We start from the raw sequence: 15,422 nt of genomic DNA on the forward strand, positions 1-15,422 counted from the left end.
CTGAACTAGCTGAAGAAAGTCCTTTTCATTTGAGTCACCAGTGAAAACATAGGCCCTTTTAAGATGTGATTCTTCTGTTCTATTTTGGATATTGACTTTAGGATGAGATGAATCACAACCTAGAAATGCTTAGGTTTTTCTTCACTGACTATTAGGAGACTCTAAGATGACTAGCTTAGAGGTAGATAGCTGCATTTTAGTCATAAAGTTATGTGAGATTATTCCTACTCCTTTTGCCTACAATCTTATTTAGTCCGTAAATTCTTCAGGCACTGCCAACCACCATAACTCCTCATCACCATCACAGTAAAAATAAGAATCGTTTCCAAAATCAAATTACTAACCTAGTATAAGAAATATTCAAAACTTGCTCTAAAAACTGGCCAACTCCCCCTGCTTCTAACTTTGAATTAAAGGAAAAGGCTTTGGCAAAAAATTTATTGTTACCATCTGGTCACATTTCATGAATTTTAGACCATCTGGTTTTGGCAAGGGCTCCCAGATCTTAAATTCCAGTGCTGAGATCATGAAAGCTTCAGAATTTTATCCCAAGTCTTTCCAGCTAAATTGCCTTTTTGGAGCATCAGCAGGCTTCATGACTGACAGATGGGTGGCAGTCTCTGTGACAGACAGAAGCCTTTTTGCATTCAGTCCATAAGGAAAGAGAAGCAGAGGCACTTCTGTGGTTCCTCATGTTTAAGAGATGTGCTACCATGTATTTGAGAACCACAACAAATGACCTGTGTGTCCATCTCAGGAGCTACAGCAATAGACTGCTCTGGAGGTGACTTAGAATATAGAGCACAGCTATTACATCTTCACAGAAAAAAAAAAAAAAGTTTGGAAACTGAGGTAAGCACACCTCACTACTGCAGTCAAATAACAGGGAGTGTCTACAAATAGCTATGACTATTTAGCAATGGCTCTGTAGTTTGGGAAGTCTTGATAGCCTTAATGTATAACACCAATGCGTAGTTCTTCAGCCATGAACATACAAAGAGCAAGCAGAGGAGACTTTTATGTGGATATGCCTGTTTCCTCCTCCTGTCCCTTTACCTTTTGTACTAAATGAAATGACTGCTATAAAGGTGGAGGTAGCACCAGCAAATGCCCCTTTATACAGGACTTAACTAACCTTATTCAGCTGTTTTAGACTATTTAAATCAGCTCTCCTACCTTAGCAGAAAGGAGAGTCTAGTCGTGTCATTTACTTCCCCGACCCCATGGAAGACCCAGTTCGCATTTGACTCCTAGAGAATAATTTATAATAATGATGCATTTTGTTTCCAAACATACATAATGAGTTTGGTTTTACCTGAGTCTTCCATCCTCTGCTGCAGCTCCTCCTGGTATAATCTTAGTAATGAATATCCCAGGATCATCCCCAATGTGTGGGTTATCTGTTCCGCCAGCAATACTGAACCCCAGGCCAGAATTCCCCTGAAAAAACAAAACAAAAAAAATGCATCACCAGATGCTAGATTTCTACAGAATTTATTCGCAGTGCATGAGCAAAGTATCCTTGCTTCTTAAAGAAAGCACTTTATTTGGTAACACCATACTAGAAGGCGGGTGACTCAGTCAGAAAAAATTAATTGTCAGTTAAAGAATAGAGGCTGCGAACACAAAGATTTCCCAGAGTTAATGGCAGAGTTAATGGATGCTTCTACAGAAACAGGATTTGACCTAAATTTAATTGTTTTCAAAAGCAGTCACATAATGCATAAATTAGCATGTGAACTCCAGTATGAATTTATCCATGTCAATGAGAACTAGAGGCTAAAAACACTTCAGAGCTTTGAAAGAAGACTTTAAAAACCACCGTCACTTATAAACAGAAACAGCGAATAACATTTAGCTCTGAAGTATTTTAGTACACCATTTTCTGTTGAAAAGTGATCATTGCTCAGATTCACATGCTTTAAGAAAAACAAATCCACAAAACAAGACTATTTCTTTCATCTTACTGATTTGCTAGAATGAAATATTTGAAAGACACATTATAAGGGTCTACTCAATAATCCTACTTATTGCTTTTACTGCTTGTGAGAATATCGTGAAAGATAAATAGGCATGTACACACATACAAACACTTGCACATTAAGTCACTGTTTTTCACATAAAATTCAAACCCACAATTCTAACCCTTTTCTTTGAAGTGTATATTAGTTATTATGCTTTTCTGTATAAACTAATATTTTTTGCGAGGGATTCTATTCATAGGTGGGGTCTTAAAATTCAATGCAATACTCGATCCTTTAAATTTCTCACATACCAAAGTATTTTTATAATTGGGTATTTAGGCTTATCAGAGTGATAAAACACTATTGATGTTGGAGAATATATACACTACTGCAAATGAAATATGTTCAGGGCACTAAAAATACTTTTCTCTTATTTCATTAACTTCTCAGATAATTGGGAGTTTGTTTCCTTCACTGCTGCTTGTGGACAGGTATCCAGTTCAGCCCTAGTGAGAAGAATAACTAATAAAAATGGCACCTCTGTACTTTTTGTAAAAATTTAGATCAAATCTCATTTCTGTATTTTTGAACTGTACTTGAATTAGTAGGTCAGGCATGCCATGCATTTTGTGTGCAAAAGCCTGCATGTTGCCTGCCTGTAGCATGTCAAATTCTCAGTTCGGTTGTCAGTATTCTACATTCACAAGCGATGCAGTTCTCATTACTTAAGAGATGTACATGCAATCTGCAGCTCTGCTATCAGCATATAATTATGAATAAATTTTCAGTACTGAATTAATTTAGAATCCAAGGAGAAGGATTTAGGACTACACATATCTTAATGCTTCTCAGCTAGCTATAATATGAAAAACATTATAATGCTGAAACACTCTGTATATATTTTCTGTAGAGTTAATAAACATCTCCAGGCCAGCATTATAAATCTTTGATTTAATCTCCCTTTCATCATTAGGATCATCTCAGATTCAGGTTGTTTTCCCAATATTTTAACACATGCCTAATTATACAGAGCACTCTACACCAATATGCACTCTAAAAATACTTTAAGAATATTTTCCTGTAAGTTTTTCTATATGTCGTATTATTAATGAAGCTAATCTTCCAACACATAAGAATGAAAAAATGTATACTTATACACACTTCAGGAAGTCTGGAACAAAAGCCTTAAGGCACTGCTAAAACCAAAGACAAATTTCTAGAAAGTTTGAGTAATACTTGGTTTTTAAGGGAAAAAAACACTAAAAATATTAAAGTAAAATTGTTGGTTTTATTCTTAAATCCAAAAAGATTTAAAAAATACGCAATAACCTGTGTTTCTGAATAGAGGTGGATTTCCAAATCCCCAAAACCTACTCTTAATAGGGGAAGAGGAAGAGCAGGGTAGCAAGGAGAAATCTGGACATAATTTTAGTTGGTTAGGGAACACAAATAGCTATATCATAATAAAAAGGCATGCCTGAAGAGCTTTAAAAACCATCGAAGCTTGCCTGTTATGTGGGGTGTGCTTAGCTGTTACAGTTCTTCACATAAAGTTCATTAGATTTCTTAGCAGGAAATAATTTCTGAAAAGGTTTCACACTTTCCCTGTACTCTTTTCCTCCTACCATACTTTTTTCCATTAACTTTTTAGAGCTGAATAATATGGCAATGCTGACTGTGAGCAGTAATGTGGTAAAACTGCTACAGACTTCTCAGGAGAATCAGTGTTAGCCCTTGACATTTATCCATAAATGTGCATCTGTTATACTGCAAGACTATTCTGATTCTGTCCCTTAGGAATAACCTTTTAAAAGAACAGGGCAGCACTCCTCACTGGCACTTTTGTATCCAGAAAATTTCAAGCAATTATTCTGGCTGCAGTCCGCGACTTGATCAACAGGATCTACAAGCTGTCACACACTAGCTGCCTCAGCAGCTAGGTATATCCCTGCAAGGCTTTCCTGCACCAGAAACTGCACTGCAAAAGCTAAGAGCAATTACACAATTTTTTTCACTGTGGTTCTTGAAGGGTCTGCATTGGCTACATGGAAACATCTTCTGCCTTTGTACTTCAGGTAATGACCAGCAAGGTTAAAAACATGGCTGACATCACTCATGGTGAGCCTTGGGTTGAAAAATAATGCAATAGGAACATTTGGTTAAAAGTTACTGCATTTCAGTTCTGAGCAGCGATACTGATGTACAGATCTCTCCTCTCCCCTCATGCTCTGTCTTACTAATGTGCAGGTTTATCAGCATATGGTTGTTATATTAAAAACTCATTGTAGTTGACGAGCTGTAACTACAAGTTCCAATTAAGTACCGTCTACTAGCACAACACTTCCTGAACCTTTCTGCAAGGGTTAGCTCTCCACCCTTTACTTTTTGCATCTCCTTTGTCCCCATCCCAGAAAAAAAGACTGTGTCAATTATCTTCACAGCTTTTCTTGGCATATCTCTGTCTCCCTGTCATTTCAATGAAAATGTCTGCCTTCCCTCAGCCCAAAACAACAGCTGAACCATCACTTAGCCACTGCGTTTTCCAAGGTGGAACATTCACGCTTTCTCTCATGCTGACTCTCATGTTTGGGAGTGGTTCCCCATAAATATCTGTCAAGTTAATTCACTGCCCTCTTTCTGTTGCAAGCCTTACTTCTCTTGGATGCTTACAAAGCAAGTTAACAATGAGCTCAGAGGCCTGGTGACAATGCAGATAAATGTTTAATAAGAACTAATAGCAGCTGATACAGAGGAGAAAAGGTGTAAAGCAACAGAAGTCTTCCTCCTTTGGGATACTCCATTGATGCTTTTTAACGGAGATTCATATTTAGGCCTAAATATGCTTGCCTGCTTTGTTTTAGGATTCTTTGGTAGAAGAGATTTAGCCAAATGTTAGGGATAAAAAACTCTGAACAAGTCTCAGACCTACTAACTTTAATGGCATTGCTCAAACATCATTGTTCACGTGTCCAAATATATAAGGGTCCAGATCCAAATCGTTTTATGTTGAATTCATATTAGCTAAATTATCTCTTGACCTAAATGTTGCCATCTCTTTGTCCAAGTCCTCAATTGCTACTACTATAAAATCCTCATATAATTAGTTACTGACTATATAGGGAAGATTTTAATAAAATTACTCAGATGGATGAATGTATTTTTTTAATTGTTAGTTTAGTTTCTTACTAGCTTCCTCACCTTTTATTGCAAGGCCTCAATCATGCACACAGCCTGACAAAAGGCTTAGCATAGCATGCCCAGTTTGGCTTAAAAAAATGTTGCCTCAGTTTCCTCCTATTCATGCTGGATATCTCATGCTTCTCGGGGATTTAACATCAAACTCAAATTTCTCTCTTGGCTCAGCTTTACTTTTCAAACAGAGAAACTTAGGTCAAACTACCAAATCAAAAGAATTTCTCCCTGCCCAGCCTCTGGGGAAGGGAAGGTCAGTACTTCTTCCTAAGGTTTGCTGCACAAGCCTCCCTCCTTTATGCCTTTCTCAGATGGGGCTTTGCACCTCCACAAGGATCACCTGAGTTCTTTATAGCTCAGCCTGAGCAGGGAAGAAGCCTGGCTGTAATTTAATTCTTCTGGCCCTGGAGAGGCAGACAACCTCCAGCAGAGAGAGAGTATCACTTCTGATGATTGGTGTTATACCTTCTGCCAACGCTGAAACACAACACTTAGGGTCAGAATAAGATGATGGATGATTCATATGCCAGGGAGAGAAAATAAAACTTCCAAGTTCTGGCCAGTTTGAATCTCTTCCCTCAAGACTTGTTATACTGCCAACATAAAGATCACAAAAATAAAGTAAGAATCCCCACCAGGTAATGGTTTTGGGTAGCCAGAAGGCCATGAGACCCATCCTTCTTCTTACCTAGCCTTCCATCTTGCTTTCTTCTCCTTTTACATACCACTGTGAGCAGCCATATAACAGGCTGCATCTTCATAGGTTGCAGCATTTTTATTTTGTCAGAGAATAACCCTCAGAAGTGCTCCACACTGACGTCCGTGGAAACAGAGTTGAGTTGACACTGAGAACTTCTGAAGTTATTTTCCCATGATGTTGCAGCTCTCCATGGATGATAGCCTTTCATACACTTCTACAAATTATTTCCTCCTTATTGTGTCTCATTTTTTTCTTTTTTCTGCTCAAGAGCTGTATTTCACCTTAGAGCAGAGTTTGATTACAAATGATGTAAACTCATTCAGTCTTTAACAAAAACACAGAAGAATATAAAACCAAGAAGCAGAAAGGAGATCAGAAATGCACATCAAGGGCAGACTGATTTTTTTCCCCATATAAAGGCCAAGTGATTTATATTTTACCACACTAAATAGGCATACCACAATCACGTAGAAGTTGTTTTCCGTTTTAATTTCTTTTTTTTCATTCTGATCGATAAAGTGACAGCAGAACCCAGTGTTTGACACCAGCTTCACATAGACTTTTTTTGGATGACTTAATTACTTCAGTGCTCCTAAAAGAATTTCTGATAATCTTCTAAAGTGACATGATTTTGAAGTTCTCTGGCATTTAAGTTAGAAAAGAAAAAGATGTGAACTGCACAGAATTCACTTAACTGTTGCTGCAGCCTCACGCTCTCATGGCAGTGTACCAGGAAGCCTGTTTCACAGAGTCCGTCAGTCAGCAAAAAGTCCAAGACAGAACGAGGAACTGTATTTCCCAGAATGTTTTCCAGAAGTTGAAAGCTTTTTCAGGTGACAACACATACTCCCACAGCCTCTATTACTGAAATGATCTTTGTGTTTATATTTTTTTTTTACTTACAGTTTTAAGGGAGCCATTTTGCTTAGCTATTAAGGAATATAAGTTAGTGTTAATAAAGCTGTAATGTGCTGAACTGTGCAAATAATAAATAAATAGTAGTATGTAAATAGGAGAATTGACATAAGTCAAGCCTACAATGCTTTCCACTGGTTTCAAGGGTTTTGTCCAAGTAAGAACATCAAGTTTCCATCACATAAGATCATTTTCCTGCTTCACAGTAAACTTAAATCCAAAGACAGTACCACAGAAATATATGATAACTCTTCCATTAGGCCCTAAGAAATGCTGCTTATGAGTAAACACAAGGGAAGTTAAGAGTGGTCACAGCGTACATGTTTGTGGATGAAGCATTCAAATCCATTCCTGACATCATGTAAAAGAGAATCAAAATTTCTGACCCTCACTGCCTTTGTGAGCTTGCACTTGTTGCTATTTCTTTGTGGAAAGTCTTATTGCTTGGGGAAGACAGGAGAAAGGGAAAGGACAGTAATAATATACACCTGCAAAGTGCTGCAAACTTTCAAACAAATGTGATAGGGAAAAAAATAGTTAATTAGTTAATAAATAACTTAATATGTGATTTCTAATCTTGCAATAATTCTGTTCCCCTATAAAATTTCAAGACTTTAAAAAACAATCTTCTCTTGCCAAACCACCTGTTCATAAGAAGCAGAATTTTATGTATTAAAGAAAACACAAACAGAAAACACTGCCTATGTTCTTTATGCTCAATAGAGTACCTAAAATACTTACAATTTTATCTCAAGATGTTTGTTGTTTTTTTTTTTTTTCGTGTTGGCTTCCTACTTCTACTCTGGTGTTCACAGCCAAATATGTGGAATGCTTTTCTCTCTCACATCTTTTACAGATGGCTTTAAAGTATGAATTGCTGCCTAAATTTGCAGTTTCTGTCAGAGCAAGTTTAGTCAAGAGAAGGCTCACAGAATGATAGCTGACTCATTCCTAAATACATGCTATTTTTTTTTTCTGTCTTCCTTTGTTACAACATTCAAAGACCCTACCAACTTTGTTACTTGATACTCCTTAAAAAGTTGTCTGTTGAATTTTACAATGGGAATTATCCTTCAGCTTTTTAAGAGCACTAATGATCTGTAGGTTCAGTAAATCCTAACCTTTCTTTAATCTAAGCAACACTAGTTTCCTCTTGTTTGTGCAAAATTTCAAAATACTTTAATACAAAGGTATGTTATATGCTCTGAAGTCAGTGTAGACTTGGTATGCATTTGACAGAATTTCAGAATTTGACATACATGCATCGGAATCCTAAAGTTTTTCAGCTTTGGCCACTACAGGCAGGGCACTTTCTCACTCTGTGTAATTAATGCACACTTTTCTGGTAGCGGTGTTGACTTAGGAATTATGCTATTTTTGTTAAAAAGGAGATTTACTTGTTTTTGTTTTTCAAGTCTTCTAGTGCAGCACCTTCCTATAAGTAAATGTTGTTGTGAGGAAATGTTAATTCATAAACTATGGTTGAGTTTATTTCATATGGTGGAAAAACTTGAACTATGAAACATACTCTGAGACACATAATTTGAAACTTGACTTTTTTATACATTTTAGTAAGTTTAATCTCTGCGTACTCATTTTTAATTTTTACGTTTCTGCTTAAGTGAAGTCATACTTATGAAACCGTCTTATAAAAAGTAAAATATGAAACTAATACTTGTTTTCTACAGATATTCAAAACAGTTTGGCTGGAATACTTAGCAAATTTTTGTTATGTCCAAAACTAATCTCTCACAGGGTACCTTTTTAATAACAAAAACAGTTTTACAAAACAGCAGTACTTGAGTCCTGGCTAAGGCTGCTACCAGCTTTGGCTCCCCTTAGGGTACTTCCCTCAGGATACTTCCATTTCAGATGAAAAAGCCAACACCTTCTCCCATGAGACAAAAAACTACCTCCTTCCATAAACCACATTCACCCTTGTTCTACAATTTAGGTTTCTCCAAGAACTACTCAACAGCATGAGAAAGTGAAAGCTGAGGATGAGTCAAGCTTAGAAAACTGTGGGGAATTAATTTTTTTGGCAAGAGACAGGGGGAAAAAAAACACTAAGGGCTGTGGGGCAAGTAGAGTGAATCAAGTAACATAGTCTACACATGGGGTGCTGGTTGAACATGAGCCGATATTGTGCCCAGGTGGCCAAGAAGGCCAACGGCATCCTGGCCTGTATCAGAAATAATGTGGCCAGCGGGAGCAGGGAGGTGATCGTGCCCCTGTACTCGGCACTGGTGAGGCCGCACCTCGAATACTGTGTTCAGTTTTGGGCCCCTCACTACAAGAAGGACATGGAGGTGCTGGAGCGTGTCCAGAGAAGGGCAACGAAGCTGGGGAAGGGCCTGGAGCACAAGTCTTCTGAGGAGCGGCTGAGGGAACTGGGGTTGTTTAGCCTGGAGAAGAGGAGGCTGAGGGGAGACCTCATCGCGCTCTACAACTACCTGAAAGGAGGTTGTAGCGAGGTGGGTGTTGGTCTCCTCTCCCAAGTAACAAGCGATGGGATGAGAGGAAACGGCCTCAAGTTGTGCCAAGGGAGGTTTAGACTGGACGTTAGGAGAAATTTCTTTACTGAAAGAGTGGTCAGGCCTTGGAACAGGCTGCCCAGGGAAGTGGTTGAGTGACCATCCCTGGAAGTATTTAAAAGACGTGTAGATGAGGCGCTTAGGGACATGGTGTAGTGGGCATGGTGGTGTTGGGTTGACGGTTGGACTTGATGATCTTAGAGATCTTTTCCAACCTTAATGATTCTATGATTCTATGATTCTATGAGACAAATGATTGAAAACTCTGACCCTAATTGACAGTCATGGGAGGATTAGATACAGACGAGGATTTGCTGCTGCTCTAAAATAGGCCTTCATAGGCTTTCTCTTTTTCTCTGTGCTAAAGCAGGTAAGATTACTTAGTTTGGCACCTAAGATGGTTATATGGAGGGAATACCTCTAGATATACCAAGCCAAAGAAAAGGATCATCTGAGATTGCTGGAAAGATCAGTGGGTGCTAAGTACTTCTGCAGACTTCATTCAATAATATTTTTCTCCACAAAGTACTTCTCACCTAAAAAATACAACTTGCCTTTATTCACCCGACAGTGAAGCGATACAGGATTTTTTCTACCTTTCACTCAGCCATGCTTAGTTTGACGGCACATGTGCAGTGGGAGTGTTTTACCCATCACTCAACAATGCCCAGTTCAACAGCACACAGCCACATTGCAAAAAACAGCTTAACAAGTTAATGTTTCATCCCACTGAAATGAACAGGTGATTTTATAATATGCAAAACACTTCTATCTAATTAAGGATTTTGATAGAAAATCTTTGTTAAACCCACCTACTCAAGGCGCTAAGATCTTTAAGACAAGACAGGATTCTGCTTTGCAATTCTTTCACAATCTGGCATTTATACTAGCATTGTTCTTATATTCTGAAAAAAGCGTCATATATGCTAAATAACCAAACCATTTCCTGCCATACAGTATGTGGTTCTTTGGCCATCTCTCACTCTAATGGTAGACCTTTCTAATCCTGCCACATCTAACCCTGACTTTAGACTTAAATCATTCCAGCAATGTTTTCAGGCATTTGCACATGCTATACTATCCTGTACTTTTCTTCTACTGTGTTTTATCCAAAGCTCAAGTTTCAAAAGCCTAAACATCAAAGCCACATTTCTGTCTCATTCAGAGAACAAGGACATTTGCATATTTATCAGAGTGCTGTTGAACTCTTTTGTACTTTCAAATCTACTCAAGAGTAACATAATTCATGAAAGTCTCACTTCTCCCACGTATGCTGGCACACTCCTGAGAGCCAGAGTTTTGAAACTCCATAGTTATATTTATGCTCCATATGGTACAGATTTTAATCTCTCACGGTGCCATTTGTTGTTTTCAAGCCATTATCAGGTTCAGCACATTCATTACAAAACCACAATACACATGACTACAACTGCTTCGTACGCTTACTCTCACTTGTTACCTGTAGAGGGATATTGTTCTCTCAGCTCTGCCTAGATGAAGTACAGCATTCAAGGAGCAGAATTTTAAAAAAGATCCAATGGATTTGGTTTTTCATAATACGTTTGAAATTTGCAACACTGTGAAACAGCAAATCTAGACAAGGACCGAAACCACAAAGTGAAGCAATCTCTTGAAAAAATGCTAGTGCATCCTCTGCCTGTATACAGATTGATGCAAAAGGATAGATGCGATCTCTCTTCAGGTTTGGTTTCCACTATTGTATCTCTATTAAGCTCATATTAACAGCTTCTGAGCTGTGACGAACATGTATGCCTACTTTTTTCTTCAATGTGTTTCTCGTCCTACTTCAATATTACCTGTAGGGATAGTCTTTCCCAGCATCATGGGAGCATCATGACCTTGCCTAGTCTGTCTCATACAGAAAAGTTAGGTAACATACATCCTCTTTTAGTTAGCTGCATACAATGAAAGCAAACAAACAGAAAACACAGTCTGATGAGTAGCTGAAAAGTAGTATGGCAGCAAACTAAATATCCAAAATGTTTCATCAAAACACAGATGCATGTTCTTTGGAGGAGGGAAATGCTTCTTCTGGGGAGTGAAAGGTTTCTTTCTTTGTCATATTGTGTCACTCCAGGCTAGCACTAGACTTCTCATCAACCAGACCCCGAGAGCTTTCTGAACTCCCAGGACTACACTATCAAAAGTGAAAAAATCAGATCAAGGAAAGGAAAACACCTACTAAGCGATAACAGTAACTAGACATAAGGGGGGTGGGGAAGAATAGGAGTAAAACACTTAACAGGAATTGAAAGAATAGCAAAGCTTATTCAAGAGACAGGCTACTTTTAAAACTTTGACATGATCATCACTGAAGATTTCACAATGCAATTATCTGTAAAAATTGAGGAAATTAAGACATGTTTAAATGTAACTCTATGACAGAAGTAGATTAGATAGTCATGTTCTGTACAAAGGCTTAGGGAGCAGAAACCTGATTTTACTGAAGCTATGGAAACCAACAGGGTTTTACCACATAGTGCTAGCAATTAAAAGGAAAGAGGAAAACTCCTACTGATGACTTCAGTTCCTCTCTAAAGGATAACACCTCTCATCCCTTTCTGCTGATAAGTCAGTGCTATGAAAACCCCAGTGGGTGTCTTGAGACTATGTGGAAACTCCTTGGTTAAACCAGTTTGTAGCTTTAAGTCTTTGTGTTGAAAAACTGCTGCATGCCTAAATGGGGTTATTTGGACAGATCGCACGATCACTGTAGCATTGCTTTGTAAAGCACTTAGGGGAATTTGAGACTCCTTGAGTATTAAAGGTGCTGGAATAAGCCCAAGTTCTAAGCTATTGTCTAAGCTATTGTTCTTTTCCATTTGACTGTCATATTCACAGATATGAAATGAGTATATTTAGTTGTTCTCATCTTGTGATTTATTTTTTTAACATATTTTTAACATATAGCCCAACAATTTCTTGGGTTATATTTCTTTACTGAAACACATATATGGTTAATCATTTAGATGATTCAAATTCTGGAATGTTTATATCCATTATAAGATTCTGATAATCTTTTTTTCCCAACTCTTACTCAATCCCGCATCAAAGGAAATGCATAAGTAAAACTCTTAATTTGCCTCCTTATTCAAAATCATGGTCTTCGGGGCATGTAATCTGGAAGAAAAAGCTAAACTATTAATGAACTAAAAGGCCCTTAAGGCTTTCAAGTTCAAGCACAAATCCTAAAGGCAAGTGACTGAGTATTCTTGCTATTGCATCACTTACTTTGCCATCATTGCACTACTCTAGTGGCTAAGCACACTGAGTTTAGCATTATGTCCTCTTTTAATACACATTAAAGCAAGCTTTTGAAGCACTTTCTTATTCTGAATAACAGTTAAGACTTTTCTTTCAGGCCCCATGATGCTCAACTATAGATTTCACTGAGAAGAATACAAAGAAGGGTAAATAACATAAAATGCAATTAATTCTTTGTTTTTCACAGACACACATATAAATCTCATTATTTTTTCCAACTTTGTGCTGACCCTATTTTATTGTAACATTTCATTTCAGTGTCCATTTTGTTTCTTATTCTTAGTAAACCTGACTGGCTATGACCCTGAGCAATCTGACATAGCTTCAAAGCTGCGTGTCTCTGAGCAGGAGCTTGGACTAAATGACCTCCAGAAATTCCTTCCAAACCGAATTACTCCCTGCTTCTATGAAATACCAGTGTCACAAATAGAAAACAAGTTGTCAAAATCCTCTGCCAGCCTAGGAATAGTTCAGTCACTAAAAACTTCCCTTCTAAATTTTATCTTAATATAAATTTAAACATATACATATAAAAAAACATATATATATTTTAAAATATATATATATTAAATTTTATCTTAACATATATTTAAACATTTTTCATGGATATATCCATACAAAAATTCCTTTTCCAAGATTTGTACCTCTACATTCTTAAGTGCAGAGGCTTTCTTGACATGGTCTCTATGAAAGTCAGATGAAACTCATGGCTAAAACTGTACCTTGAAAAACTTTCACACAGTTCTTTGAAACTAAACAAATTAATTTTGTCACATGAGAAACACACAGTTCCTTTACTTTAGAAAAATCAATTTTACAACTGTCCTTCTGGGAAGAAGAAGGGAATAGGAGTCCTTAACCAGGTATGTGTGTGCCAAAAACTTGGCTAAAAACATTCCCTAGGCAATATTTTCCTGCCCTTCTAGAAATCAGTTGAGACAAGATTCACTGTTCCTTTACTTACATCAACACTTGTAAAACGTTTGGCATTGTGCTGAATACAGTATGCACATATATAAATAAATACACAGAACACTGTACAACAGAACTAGACTACCATTCCCAACAATATTCATATAATAACATATAATATCAGATATTATTTTTTGTTGAAAATTCAAAGGAATTCTAAATTTCCATGTCTTCAGATATGTCATGGTAATGAATCATATTGAATCATATTAAAAATTTCTAGGATAAGTTAATAGCAATTTTCAAGTTTAGTAACATTATTTTAAAGGTGGCTGTCAGTGATTCATTGGCAGAGAATAATGGTCTTGTGATTCATTCATCCTTCCCAGCTGTACAGATGTCACTTTTGCCTTTTTGGAGGTGGTAGGAAGACAGGCTGGGGACCAGACAGAATCTAAGCCAAGATTCCCACCAGACGAATGGAAGTTAGACTAGAAGTTGACCAATGTACACTTTTTAAGAAGAAAAGCAAAAGCCAACAGACATTTTCACTTGATCTCAGACTCTATGGAAAGATCACAGCCCGAGATGCCAGGGGGTCACACACAGATGCTGCTCACACAGGTAAGCCTATTTAAGAATAGTAATAAGCTTGATGAGTGGAATTTTCAGAAGAATCAGACTATTCCTATTGATGTCTGACAGAATTACCACCTATTTCAAAAGAAACAACCAGACTACAAGTAAATGCTTTTGAAAGACCTTTTTTTGTGGATTCATTTTAGGAGTAACCACTCTCAGAAATAAAGCTGAAATTCCTGTTATTGGTAGCATGAAAAAACATGAGTCTACTTCTATTGTGTTCCTGAAGTGTATTCCACATTCACCCGCCCAGACAGTAAACAAACAATGCAAAATAAAACCTGGAAGAAATAGTCCTTCAGAAAGAGTAAAGGACTCTGTGTCTATACCTCAGCAATGCAAATGGATTTGAAATTTTACTCATAAAATAGTCACAGAAAAATAAGCAGTATGTTCCTGATACTTTGGCCTCCTACACTAACTTTGCTTTTCAACAGTATTGGATAAATTCAGAGAAGGAAGAAATTTCAGTAGAAAGAAAAGTTATTATTAACTCAACATTTGTAAGTACCCCTAGCAATGAAACTTTCCCTCTCTGTTTTTGTCATGAACGTGCGTATTAACTATTGCCATTTCAAGAGTTTTTAATTCCCACACCCTCCTCCTAAAGGAAAGAGAATTCTCACACCCCCTTCAGAGCTAAGGAATTGTAGTGGGTTTTGAAGCCAGGCACTGAACATTACTCTACTGACATCCTAAAATCCTCACGAATAACACCCCTAAAATCCTGATGCATAACATCAGCAGAATACACTGAGCTGTAAGAATGAGGAAGGATAAACATATCTTTTTTGGATGGTTGTATATTTTTGTACAAAATAGGTGGCATCCATTTTACCTGACTTTTAAAACATGTTCAGTAGAATATCTTCAATCAGGCTAGGCATGCTACATACCCCCTCTATATACTGTATAGAAAGAGAAACTTCTTCATTGCAATTCATCAACATGCAAATTGGTGCAAGTCAAAATGTTTCACATACATTTATCAGTTGCAATCAACCTTCATTTAATAGTTTCTTAGTCCTGGCATGCAATTTATGCTCTAAAATGAGAGAGAAAATTGAGGTAAGAAAGGGTATTAAAAAGCAAGAGAGAGAATTGGATCAGAATAACCAGCAGGTCGCTGATGATCTGTGCTGCAAAACCTGAACCAAACTACTGTTCTGGAACAGGCACCACTGGGGTTACATTTCAAAGGAGTGTCTTAATCACCAGGCACACTATCTCTGATCTAACGAATATATAATTGTATATTCAAAGTGGAACAGGTCCAAC

The 15,422-nt window shown here is 37.4% G+C and overlaps 1 protein-coding gene across 4 annotated transcripts in view; it reads right to left on the bottom strand.

Annotated features, from left to right (window-relative positions):
- Window positions 1-15,422, bottom strand: part of DLG2 (discs large MAGUK scaffold protein 2) — a 1,041,736-nt gene that overhangs the window by 358,443 nt on the left and 667,871 nt on the right. For all 4 annotated transcript variants that reach the window (XM_075140226.1, XM_075140229.1, XM_075140227.1 and 1 more), the window contains one exon: window positions 1,316-1,440. In XM_075140226.1, coding sequence (XP_074996327.1) covers window positions 1,316-1,440 — 125 coding nt within the window. The remainder of the gene's footprint in view (window positions 1-1,315; window positions 1,441-15,422) is intronic.

This window comes from Calonectris borealis, chromosome 1 (assembly GCF_964195595.1).
Source record: "Calonectris borealis chromosome 1, bCalBor7.hap1.2, whole genome shotgun sequence".
NCBI classification, from domain to species: domain Eukaryota; kingdom Metazoa; phylum Chordata; class Aves; order Procellariiformes; family Procellariidae; genus Calonectris; species Calonectris borealis.